The sequence below is a fragment of the Schistocerca serialis genome, chromosome 1 (assembly GCF_023864345.2).
Source record: "Schistocerca serialis cubense isolate TAMUIC-IGC-003099 chromosome 1, iqSchSeri2.2, whole genome shotgun sequence".
Taxonomy (NCBI): Eukaryota; Metazoa; Arthropoda; class Insecta; order Orthoptera; family Acrididae; genus Schistocerca; species Schistocerca serialis.
This window is the reverse complement of record NC_064638.1, coordinates 661,722,369-661,735,577: the sequence shown is the minus strand read 5'-3', so window position 1 is coordinate 661,735,577 and position 13,209 is coordinate 661,722,369. Positions and strand designations below refer to the sequence as shown.

Below are 13,209 nucleotides of genomic sequence, written 5' to 3'. Positions count from 1 at the left end.
TTGACTGAGTCGCCAAATAAAACTGGTGGGATGACATGATCTGTTTGGCAAATGTGTACTTCATGGTCGACACAATTCAGTAGTGATTTACGAACAATGAAGAGAAGCTCAATAGCTGGGACAAATTCCAGGTTGAAATGAAGAAGACATTTGGTAACAATCAGCAGCAACCCTGCTTATCAGAAGAACAAGTCAAGAGCAGGATCCAATGTCATACAGTTTTTCATTAAGAATATTTTGACCTTACATCACAAGTGATGCCAGTGCATCAAGAAAATGTAGCATAAGAGAACCAATTGAAAGAAGTATGAATGACTCCCAAATGTGGTCCCTATGGCAGATATGGAAGACTACCACAATCTCGCTTCTCTCATATGCTAAATAGTAAGAGAAGAGACACAGTATTTTATGACAGCCTGAACTGTTGGATTACAAAAGCAAGAGATAGCAGCCATTGATTTTGATCCCATATGTCAGGAGGAAATAGGGAATGTTGAAGAAGATGTGTATTGTTCTTTAGCACCAATCTCCACCACCAGCATAGTTTTCCAGGGAGAATGGACACGGCCAACTCAGATTTAAGCTGTAGCCACCAAATAATAACTCCACATCTGACTAACATATGTACAACTAAGTACAGGGTGATTCAAAAAGAATACCACAACTTTAGGAATTTAAAACTCTGCAACGACAAAAGGCAGAGCTAAGCACTATCTGTCGGCGAATTAAGGGAGCTATAAAGTTTCATTTAGTTGTACATTTGTTCGCTTGAGGCGCTGCTGACTAGGCGTCAGCGTCAGTTGATGCTAAGATGGCGACCGCTCAACAGAAAGCTTTTTGTGTTATTGAGTACGGCAGAAGTGAATCGACGACAGTTGTTCAGCGTGCACTGAGAATCCGCGGGAAACAACTCAGTATGAACGTGACTCGCCTAAGGTGAACGTTTTCTGTGCCATTTCAGCCAATAAAGTTTTTGGTCCCTTTTTCTTCGAAGGTGCTACTGTAACTGGACTACAGTATCTGGAGATGTTAGAGAATTGGCTGTTCCCTCAGCTCAAACAAGAAGCACAACAATTCATATTTCAGCAGGATGGAGCACCACCACATTGGCACTTATCTGTCCGTAACTACCTGAACGTCAACTACCCGAGGCGATGGATCGGCCGCCAGGCAGCCCGTGACAGAGCACTTCATCACTGGCCTCCAAGAAGCCCTGATCTTACCCCTGCGATTTTTTCTTATGGGGGTACGTTAAGTATATGGTGTTTCGGCCACCTCTCCCAGCCACCATTGATGATTTGAAACGAGAAATAACAGCAGCTATCCAAACTGTTATGCCTGATATGCTACAGAGAGTATGGAACGAGTTGGAGTATCGGGTTGATATTGCTAGAGTGTCTGGAGGGGGCCATATTGAACATCTCTGAACTTGTTTTTGAGTGAAAAAAAAAAACTTTTTAAATACTCTTTGTAATGATGTATAACAGAAGGTTATATTATGTTTCTTTCATTAAATACACATTTTTAAAGTTGCGGTATTCTTTTTGAATCACCCTGTATAATGCCCAGCAGCAGAACAAAAATTTGGAGGTTGCAGGACAACACATCAGTATTTTTCCACTGAGGATGCCTTGAACAAGTTGTACACTACTGCATGGGATTCTTTTTCTGTTATGTCAAAAGCTTATTATCATCAGCTAAAGAAAACTATGTTCCACAATATGAAACAAGTTGTGCTGAAGGTTGCAAACGGGAAATATGCTCAGCTGATAGAAGCCTGTATTGAAAGAATAACTATCAATGACAGAACAAAGCCTTTTAAATTTGTTGTATTAACATAATGTAATCATAATGTTATTCTTGGACTGGACTTCCTGCAGACATCACAGGCAGTCGATTTTGGAAGATCAGAGCTCCAAATTGACAAAGTTAATTCAATGAGTTCAAATGAAATCCAACACTCCTCCCTCTTCCCCTCTCCCCCCCCCCCCCCCCCCCCCCCCACCACCACCACTTGCAGAACAGGTAGGTGTACTGGCCACAGGTTGAATCCACCCAGTGCATTAACCACAGCCTGAATGTGGTTTTTAGATGGTTTCCCCACATCTGACTAGGTGAATACCAGGCTAATACCCAAGTTCCATATCATGTACATGATTCACAAACATTTAGAGAAGCTTTTTCACACTTTCAGATTAATAAACTACACACAGACAGTTGGGGTGCACATGTTCCGTCGTAAGGGGTAAAGGCATCGTGACAGGAACGGCATCAGGCCACCCCTTAAATTAACCATGCCAACTTCCTTACCAGCCTTCCCGATCCTGCTCAAATGCAGGAAAAAGACACACAAAAAACAAGACTCCAACAAGACCGCATAAAAGACTGTTATGTGCAGTCATTTGCCATTCAAGACAATTTGTCCCACCTCCATCATCAAGACAAGCTCCAGTCTTCAATTCAGAGTTTCAGTCAAAATGTGAAGCTTCACTCACCTGCAAAAAATTACTCTGGCTAACAAAATATATTACATGCTAGTGATGATTATAAGCAGTGCAGGTGGTCAAGGAGAACTTCGGATCACTGTCATGAACAGTCATAGCTCACCCTCAAAGGTATGTGCATAGGAGCAGCCAAAGCAGTCAAGGAAGGGCAGCCTTGTGTCAAAGATTAAGAAGCATGTTCCACTACCATTACAGACAGTGCATTGGAGGAGCCACTATCAAACTGCCAATAGGATTTGGCCTGAATGAGAGACAAAGTCAGCAACTGAACAATAGATAATCCAGGAGGAACTGGATAAGATGTTGCAAGATGACATCACTGAACCTTCGGAGAGCCCTTGGTTTTCCAAAGTGTTCCATCTGAAGGAGGAGGGCACATGGTGTTTCTGTATCAACTTCAGATGACTGAACAAAATCTGAAGAAAAATTTCTACCCATCCCTGCACACTGTCAGGGGTAAAGTTTTCCTCAACTATGGACATGCAGTAGCTACTGGCAAATAGAGGCTGACTGGGAAATGTCATACTTAGCTATTCACCAATGGATCCAGTCTGGAGGGGCAATGGGTCAGCATACCACACTCCCAGCCATTGTCGACATTCTGACCTTGGGGCCACAACCTGTCAATCAGTTAGCTCCTCGATTGGCATCATGAGGCTGAGTTCACCACGGTCCACTCCTCCCACCAAGGAACAGTTGCAGCACTGGAAATCAAACCTGGGTTCCTCACAGGAGAGTCTGTCACATTGACCATTCTCCTACAGAGGTTGTCCTTCTTGCACCTCATTACAGGAAAATATGGTGTCTCCCTGTGGTAGTTCTTGCAAGGGATCTGCCTTGGTGCAAATATCCTTTATGAATTGCCAGTAGCAGGAGCACATTCAGAAGAAACTTCTCACATCGTGAATATGCTGAGGAGTCAGTAAATCTATGCCTGCTGTTATTTTTTCTGGATTGGGATGGACTCCATTGGTATCAACTAGGTGCCTGACATTTTTATTTCCAGGGCAACAAAGAGACATATTTCTGCATTCACATAGAAGCCTGCAGTCTGAACACACTTCAAGACTGTTGTCAGGAATCACAGATATTCTTTGAATGTCTTTGCAAAAGTAACAATATCATCCATATAGCAAAGACATGTTGTCCTTTTAAGGTGTTGCAGCAGGTTATCCATCATATGTTTGAAGATGGGTAGAATGTTACATAGTCCAAACATCACAGTTTTGAGTTCATAGAATCCATCAGGAGTTATCAAACATGTCTACATTCTTAATGAAAAATAAACAAATTTACTGGTATTATCTTTGCTTCTCTGGATGTTCTGGCAAACTACTGCAGATAGACATCTGGGACATGTTTTATTAGATTCACCAGATCAATAACAACAAACTAAATGGAAATCATGCTTTACTTTAATTTCGTACAGTTTTGCAATGGCTTCATATTAGTGAAGCTGCCAAATTTCAGGCAAAATCTTTTATTAGCCATAACTCCACTACTAAACATTTGCAGACCTATGTTTATGTGAACTGTTTTCTTCAATTTTACTTGTAGAATAACAAATTAAAATATTTGCATATCTTCTTGACTCACCCTGTATGTACTGTACATTCCACAGATGTGAGTTATTGTGGTTACTTCTATTAGACACATTGCTTCACCGTTCACAAACAAGTATACAGTCAAACTCTAAATGAAAGGCAACACAGAACACATTTGGAAAGAGGAAATATCTGAATGTTAAAACAGCAAAAATTGACAGGAAAGGTTATAATTATGGAAAAATTCTCGTACATGTAATTACTTTAGCTTTATGTTTGTCATTTCCACAAAGAAAATTTAAAAGTGTAGAGGTAAGTTGCTGTTTAATCAAGAACTGTATCCAAAGAATGCATTTTGCACATAAAATCTGCATAAGGTAAACTGTTAACAAAACCATAGAGGCTTCAAAGAACATATTCATGAAAGAAGAAATTGATAACTCAATCAGTAAAGTAAAAACTATTTGGAATTTTGTAAAGAAGGAAACAGGGAAAAGTGCAATAAAAAATGAGGATCATCTTGTTAGTGACCCAACATCAATTCCTGATACAGTCAACACACATTTTTTAACAGTAACAGAACAAACAGGACCGCAAGGCTCTATAAATCAAGCCATGAATTTTCTGGAAGCACGTGTAACTAGTACTGTGCAACAGAGCCAAGTAACAATAATGACTGTTACAGAAACTGCGTCATCAAAACTCTGAAAGAAGAAAACTCTACTGGAACTGACAGCATATTTAGCAAATTATTAAAATCCTGCTGTAGGCACATAAGCAAAATTCTTTAACAAATTTTCAATGCATCACTTAGGCAAGGAATAATTCCTGAACAGCTTAAGTATGCAGTTGTAAAATCTCTGTGTAAGACAGGAGATAAGGCAGAGAGTGCAAACTATCAGCCAATCTCACCCTAACAAGTTTTCCAAAGATTTTAGAGGAACTAGTGAGGATTGTCAAGCATCTCAGCGAGCATAATATCATCAACAAAAGTAAGTTTGGATTTCAGACGGTGTTATCAACATAATTTGAAATATTTGCTTTTACTGCCAATATTTTGGAGTTCTTAAAAAAATGAAGATGGTTGGAATATTTTGTGACCTAACAAAAGTGTCTGACTGTGTCACTCACAAAATACTTGTACACAAAACTTCATCTAGTAATAAGTGGTGCAGCAGGGAAATGGCTTGAATTGTATCTTTCAAATAGAAAACAGAAAATTGTACTGGACAGTCGAGACGATGCCTCAACATCATCAAAATGGGATACCATCACATGTAGAGTGCCTTCGGACTCAATTCCGGAGCTCCTACTTTTCATTAATGATTTTCCTCTTTATACAGAATATTGTAAATTTACCATCTTCACTGATGAAACTACACTACTTATAGATAATTCCATAGACTAACTTGGTGTGTCAGCCAATAAAGTTTTGAGGGATACTGTGAACTGGTTTAATGTAAGTGGTCTTTCTTGTACTCAGTTCAACATAGCCTTTAAAGATGAGGAAACAGGAAAAAACCTAGGTGAACAGCAGATAGCTAAGATGGATAGTTCAAAGTACCTAGTGTATAATACTGTAAGACACAAACTACAGCACAACCACAATGAGGCAAAGTTTATTATTTTTCCACAAACAAGTGAACAGCAGTTGAGAACATAGACACATGCATAGAAACAATCCAGATACTGATACAAGCAGTTGCTGATTATAAGTAGGAATAGAAAATGAGAGCAAGTGCCAACTGCACTGCACTTATAAACAAGAGGGCTCTGGTAGACGGTGCCACGGATGCCATTGGTGAATATTTGAAGTGTAGTGCACCAGTGGCCTGGTGCCGTGGCATATCCAAGTATTACACACGGGGTTATGGTACCCCTCTCCCTTAAGGGAAAAGGACACTCTAATAGCAAAAGCTTCCTTTTCAACTTGGGAGTAGCACTGCTGAGCGTGGTTGAGTGTTTTTGATGAGTTAGCTATCGGACATTTGGAGCCATCCTCATATCAACGCACAAGAGTTACCTAGAGTCCATACTGAGAGGCGTTTGTGGCCAAAACCAGATGGTGGCCAGGATGGAAAGTAGACAAACAAGGAGCAGAATGCGATTTAAATTTCAAATCTTGAATGTACCCTTGTAGGGTGGCAGCCACTAAAAAGGAATGTTCTTGTGGAGCAACTTGTGGAGGAGATAAGCCAATGTGGTGACCACCAGAATAAATCTGTGATAGGAAACAATTTTATGTGAAAATACTTGGGGTTCTTTGGCATTTGTAGGGTGAGGCACAGCTGTGACCACAGTGAGATGACAAAGTAAAGGTTTAACACCATCCCGAGAAACCCCAAATCCCAAATACACAACGGATGGGCGAAAAAAGTGTGACTTGACCAAGTTGCATTTCAACCCTGCAGTATGTACGAGTAAGATCATGAACAAGGTGCGTAAGTTACGTACGCTTTTCTATGGATGTATTCGTTACAACGATGTCATTGAGATAGTTGATGCACCCCAGAATGGACATTTTCAGTTGTTCCAAAAAATGCTGAAAAATCACGGTGCACTAGTCACATCAAATTGGAAAAGGCTGCCTGTTGTAACTCACCAAACACTGAGTAACTGGAGACAATGCCAGGAGATCTCAAATCCACATAAGTTTGTCAGTTAAGTACAGTCTGTAGGAGTGGGCTTGGAACAATGCACAGATGCTATATGTCCTGTGTCCACTTATAGTCTGAGCACTTTGTCCATTGCTCACACTTCGATAAAGAGTTTGTTACAATTTGTAGTCACTGGAGACACAAAATTAACATCCACATTCATGTATGTAGGAGTGGGCTCGGAACAACGCACAGATGCTATATGTTCTGTTTTCCTACAGTTGTTGTGAACTGTCCAGCACTTAGGGCATGCAACCTTGTCATGTTGCAAGAAACAGTACAGGCATGATGGGAGCGCAGAGAACTGCTGTTTCTGTAGTTATTGTTGTTGTTTGGCACACTGCTGTCCAGTGCAGCACAGGAGTCATGTTTGTATGACTGTCATATCATCCTCCCTCTGAGAACTGACTTACACCCGACAACCAGAAACAGGAGCTACCACGGCGATGTCACACCAAGCCTCAATCTAATCACCTGCAGCATGAGACACCTCAAATGATAGAGCAATATTTAACAATTCAGCTAAAGATGGACTCACATTGCTGTGTGCATTGACGCACCTCTTTGTCAGAAGCCAATGAATGATAGCGTCACATATCACTGAGTACTAATGGTGTCCCCAAAGCCTGCATAGTCAGTGTGGCTGACAAGTTTGTGATAGCAACTGTTAAGAGCCTGCTGCTGCTCGAGGAGAGATTAGATCACTGCCTCCATGGACAGAAAACTGAAGGAACAATGAAATAGACTGAGCATGCACAAGTGAACACCACACTCACCTGCAATTGTATCATTCTGTAAGATACAAACATCACAGCCAAAATTAACCACAGTTTATTCTTCTTACACATACAAGCAAACAATCAATGAGAACATAGACACAAACATAGAAACAATCCAGGTACTGATACAAACAGTTGCTGACAGTAAGTATGAACACAATATGAGAGTGAGTGCCAGCTGTGCTGCACTTATGAAGAGGAGGGCCTCAGTAGCAGGTGAGGCAGATGCTGTGCCATGCGCACAAGTCATGTTACCCACCAGAGGCAGCGTCTGGTGGCCGGACTGTGCAGACATCATTGACAGAATTTTTGAAGTGTAGTGTGCCAATGGCCTAATACCATGGCACATATCCAAGTACTACTTACAGGGTTAAAGCACCTAGGCTTACATATTGATAGCATACTAAACTGAACAAACCACACTGCAGATCCGTGCAAAAGACTGAATTCTGCAAATTATGTTTTATGCATTGTCTGCTCTTATATAATATGGAATCCATTGTGTCAGCTTATTATGTTTATTTTCGCACCATTATGGCATATGGAATCATATTTTGGGGAAATCAGTCACTAGCTAAAAAAGTGCTACATGCAGAGGAAAGAGCGATAAGATCATGAGTGGAGTACACCCCAGAGGTTGAAGTCCTCATGTCCACTGTGCAATATATATTCTCTCCGATATGTTTCATAATGAAAAAAGCCCATTTTTGAACCAACCAAATAGCGTGTATCATAGTGTTGATTTCTAGAAGAAAAGATGCTGTCCACTATGCGCATGCAAACCTGAGTATGGTACAGAAAGGGACCCATTTCAGTGGCTGTAAGATTTTTAATGCCATCCCTTCACAAATGAATTGTTTAGTAGATGATGAGCTCTTGTTTAAAAAACACTCAAGGCAGTTCCTGTTACAAGGATCATTTCACACAACAGAAGAGTTTCTGAACCACAAAGTATAGGATAAATGTATCTACAACTCTCAAATACATTCCCACATCCTTATCTGTGACCCTGACTATTCATTATTGCAAACATAAATTTTTTTCTATATTAGATCTTCTATAAGCTTTAATTTTTCTGTACTATCTATTGATCTGCACAATTTATTTTTCTATAACAGAACATAAGTTGTTGATACTTCAATATGAAACTGATTAGTATTATTTACATAATACCATAGAATGTAACCACAACAAACTTGTACAACTGACACGTTCCATATTCAGTGACATATTCACAACAAGGATCACCAGAACATGAAATACATAAGTGAAAATAAATACTGAGGGAAATTGCAAAATTTATGTTTCTTTCTACTTATAATAATTAACATACCTTGCTGTCTTACTCCTCGGCCATTCCATATTTATCAGACTGCAACACTCTTCTACCAGATTAGGATGTTCATGGATTTTCAGAACTTCCATTGAATTTTAATTGTGGACATCAATGTAATTTAGGAAAAAAAATAGTGAAGTCACCTAACACCAACTCTGCAAAAAAGATCCATAATCTCAATACAAGATCCCTCTTCAGGGCCTCTCAGTACGTATGAATATGCATCTTTTGTGTATTGGAAGAGCATCTTTGTCATTTATGATTGATAATTATGACACTACTTCTCATGCACAGAAAGCACAGATTTCCTAAATTAATACAAACATAGCTGCCCTTGCATGAAATATGTTAAGCCACAAAACAAACTCATCTGAGTACTGGATAACAACAATACGGAAAGGATACCTTGCTACTCACCCTACATCTACATCTATATGGATACTCTGCAAAGCACTTTTAAGTATCTGGCAGAGGGTTCATCGAACCACCTTCACACTTCTCTATTATCCCAATCTCGTATAGTGCACAGAAAGCACAAACACCTATTTCTTTCCGTACGAGCTCTGATTTCCCTTATTTTATGATGGTGATCGCTTCTCCCTACGTAGGTCGGTTTCAACAAAATATTTTCACATTTGGAGGAGAAAGTTGATGACTGGAATTTTGTGAGAAGATTTCATCACAATGAAAAACGCCTTTCTTTTAATGATGTCCAGCCCAAATCCTGTATCATTTCAGTGACACTCTTTCCCATATTTCGCCATAGTACATAATGTGCTGCTCCTCTTTGAACTTTTTCGATGTATTCTGTCAGTCCTGTCTGGTAAGGATCGCACACCACGCAGCAGTATTCTAAAAGAGGATGAATAAGCATATTGTAGGCAGTCTCCTTAGTAGATCTGTTACATTGTCCTGCCAATAAAACACAGTCTCTGGTTAGCCTTTCCCACAACATTTTCTATCTGTTCCTTCCAATTTAAGTTGTTCATAATTGTAATTTACGGCCTTTAGATTATGCTGATTTATCGTGTAACCGAAATTTAACGAATTCCTTTTAGCTCTCATGTGGATGACCTCACACTTTTCGTTATTTAGGGTCAACTGCCAATTTTCCCACCATTCAGATATCTTTTCTAAATCGTTTTGAAATTTGTGTTGATCATCTGATGACTTTATTAGTCAATAAATGACTGCGTCATCTGCAAACAACCAAAGATTGCTGCTCAGATTGTCTCCCAAATCGTTTATGTGGACAAGGAACAGCAAAGGGCTTGTAACACTACCTTGGGTAACGCCATAAATTGCTTCTATTTTACTCGATGACTTTCCGTCAATTACTATGAACTGTGCTCTTTCTGTCGGTAAATCACAAATCTAGTCACATAACTGAGACAATATTCCATAAGCACGCAAATTCACTACAAGACCCTTGTGTGGTACAGTGTCAAAAGCCTTCCGGAAATCCAGAAATATGGAAATGATCTGAAATCCCTTGTCAATAGCACTCAACACTTCATGTGAATTAAGAGCTAGTTGTGTTTCTCTGAAAGGAACCTAATTGATATACAGTCTGGATCAGGAGACTTATTTTTTATTAACTGATTTAAGTTGCTTTCCTACTCGAAGGATATTTACTTCGACGTCACTCATGTTGGCAGCTGTTCTTGATTTGAATTCTGAAATATTTACCTCATCTTCTATTGTGAAGGCATTTCGGAAGGCTGTGTTTAGTAACTTTGCTTTGGCAGCACTGTCTTGGATAGTACATCCATTGCTATCATGCAGAGAAGGCATTGATTGTTTCTTGCCGTTAACAAAGTTCACATACGACCAGAATCTCTTTGTATTTTCTGCCAGGTTTTGAGACACAGTTTCGTTGTGGAAACTGTTATAAACATCTCACATTGAAGTCCGCGCTAAACTTTGAGCTTCTGTACAAGATCGCCAATCTTGAGGATTTTGCATCTGTTTAAATCTGGCATGTTTGTTTCATTGTTTCTGCAACAATGTTCTAACTCGTTTTGTGTACTGAGGAGGATGAACTCTATCATTTGTTATTTATGTGGTATAAATCTCTCAGCTGCTGCCACATCTGGTCTGCACTTATATTATTAATTTGGAATGAGTGGAGATTGCCTCTCAGAAAAGCATCAAGTGAATTTTTATCTGCTTTTTTGAATAGGTATATTTTTCATTTATTTTTGGAGGATTTGGGGGTTACAGTAATCAGTCTCACTACGACAACCCTGCGTTCACTAATCCCTGTATCAGTTTTGATGCTCGAAGCAAGGGGAAACTACAGCCGTAATTTTTCCCGAGGGCATGCAGCTTTTTACTGTATGGTTCAATGATGATGGCGTCCTCTTGGGTAAACTATTCTGGAGGTAAAATAGTCCCCCATTCGGATCTCCGGGAGGGGACTACTCAAGAGGATGTCGTTATCAGGGGAAAGAAAACTGGTGTTCTACGGATCGGAGCATGGAATGTCAGATCCCCTAATCGAGTAGGTAGGTTAGAAAATTTAAAAATGGAAATGGATAGGTTAAAGTTAGATATATTGGGAATTAGCGAAGTTCGGTGGCAGGAGGAACAAGACTTCTGGTAAAGTGAATACAGGGTTATAAATACAAAATCAAATAGGGGTAATGCAAGAGTAAGTTTAATAATGAATAAACTACTACAAACAGCATAGTGAACGCATTATTGTGGCCAAGATAGACACGAAGCCCATGCCTACTACAGTAGTACAAGTTTATATCCCAACTAGCTCTGCAGATGACAAAGAAATTGAAGAAATGTATGATAAGATAAAAGAAATTATTCAGATAGTGAAGGGAGACGAAAATTTAATAGTCATGGGTGACTGGAATATGATAGTAGGAAAAGGAAGAGAAGGAAACGTAGTAGGTGAATATGGACTGGGGGGAAGAAATGAAAGAGGAAGCCGCCTGGTAGAATTTTGCACAGAGCATAACTTAATCATAGCTAACACTTGGTTCAAGAATCATAAAAGAAGATTGTATACATGGAAGAAGCCTGGAGATACTGACAGGTTTCAGATAGATTATATAATGGTAAGACAGAGATTTAGGAACCAGGTTTCAAATTGTAAGACATTTCCAGGGGCAGATGCGGACTCTGACCACAACCTATTGGTTACGAATTGTAGATTAAAACTGAAGAAACTGCAAAAAGGTGGGAATTTAAGGAGATGGGACCTGGATAAACTGACTAAACCAGAGGTTGTACAGAGTTTCAGGGAGAGCATAGGGGAACAATTGACAAGAATGGGGGAAATAAATACAGTAAAAGAAGAATGGGTAACTTTGAGGGATGAAGTAGTGAAGGCAGCAGAGGATCAAGTAGGTAAAAGACGAAGGCTAGTAGAAATCCTTGGGTGACAGAAGAAATATTGAATTTAATTGATGAAAGAAGAAAATATAAAAATGCAGTAAATGAAACAGGCAAAAAGGAATACAAACGTCTCAAAAATGAGATCGACAGGAAGTGCAAAATGGCTAAGCAGGCATGGCTAGAGGACAAATGTAAGGATGTAGAATCTTATCTCACTAGGGGTAAGACAGATACTGCCTACAGGAAAATTAAAGAGACCTTTGGAGAAAAGAGAACCACTTGCATGAATATCAAGAGCTCAGATGGAAACCCAGTTCTAAGCAAAGAAGAGAAAGCAGAAAGTTGGAAGGAGTATATAGAGTGTCTATACAAGGGTGATGTACTTCAGGGTAATATTATGGAAACGGAAGAGGATGTAGATGAAGATGAAATGAGAGACGTGATACTGCGTGAAGTTTGCCAGAGTGCTGAAAGACCTAAGTCGAAACAATGCCCCTGGAGTAAACAACATTCCATTAGAACTATTGACAGCCTTGGGAGAGCCAGTCCTGACAAAACTCTACCATCTGGTGAGCAAAATGTATGAGACAGGTGAAATACCCTCAGACTTCAAGAAGAATATAGTAATTCCAATCCCAAAGAAAGCAGGTGTTGACAGATGTGAAAATTACCGAACTATCAGTTTAATAAGTCACAGCTGCAAAATACTAACACGAATTCTTTACAGGCGAATGGAAAGACTGGTAGAAGCCGACCTCGGGGAAGATCAGTTTGGATTCCGTAGAAATGTTGGAACGCGTGAGGCAATACTGACCCTACGACTTATCTTAGAAGAAAGATTAAGGAAAGGCAAACCTACGTTTATAGCATTTGTAGACTTAGAGAAAGCTTTTGACAATGTTGACTGGAATACCCTCTTTCAAATTCTGAAGGTGGCAGGGGTAAAATACAGGGAGCAAAAGGCTATTTACAATTTGTACAGAAACCAGATGGCAGTTATAAGAGTCGAGGGGCATGAAAGGGAAGCAGTGGTTT

General features: G+C 39.7%; 1 protein-coding gene across 10 annotated transcripts in view; it reads right to left on the bottom strand.

Annotated features, from left to right (window-relative positions):
* Positions 1 to 13,209, bottom strand: part of LOC126479634 (N-alpha-acetyltransferase 80) — a 149,111-nt gene that overhangs the window by 95,865 nt on the left and 40,037 nt on the right. For 6 of the 10 annotated variants that reach the window (XM_050103802.1, XM_050103800.1, XM_050103801.1 and 3 more), the window contains one exon: positions 8,818 to 8,975. The exons of the other annotated variants lie outside the window; for them this stretch is intronic. In XM_050103802.1, the coding sequence (XP_049959759.1) occupies positions 8,818 to 8,909 (92 nt within the window). In that variant the 5' untranslated portion in view covers positions 8,910 to 8,975. The remainder of the gene's footprint in view (positions 1 to 8,817; positions 8,976 to 13,209) is intronic. 10 annotated transcript variants of the gene reach the window in all.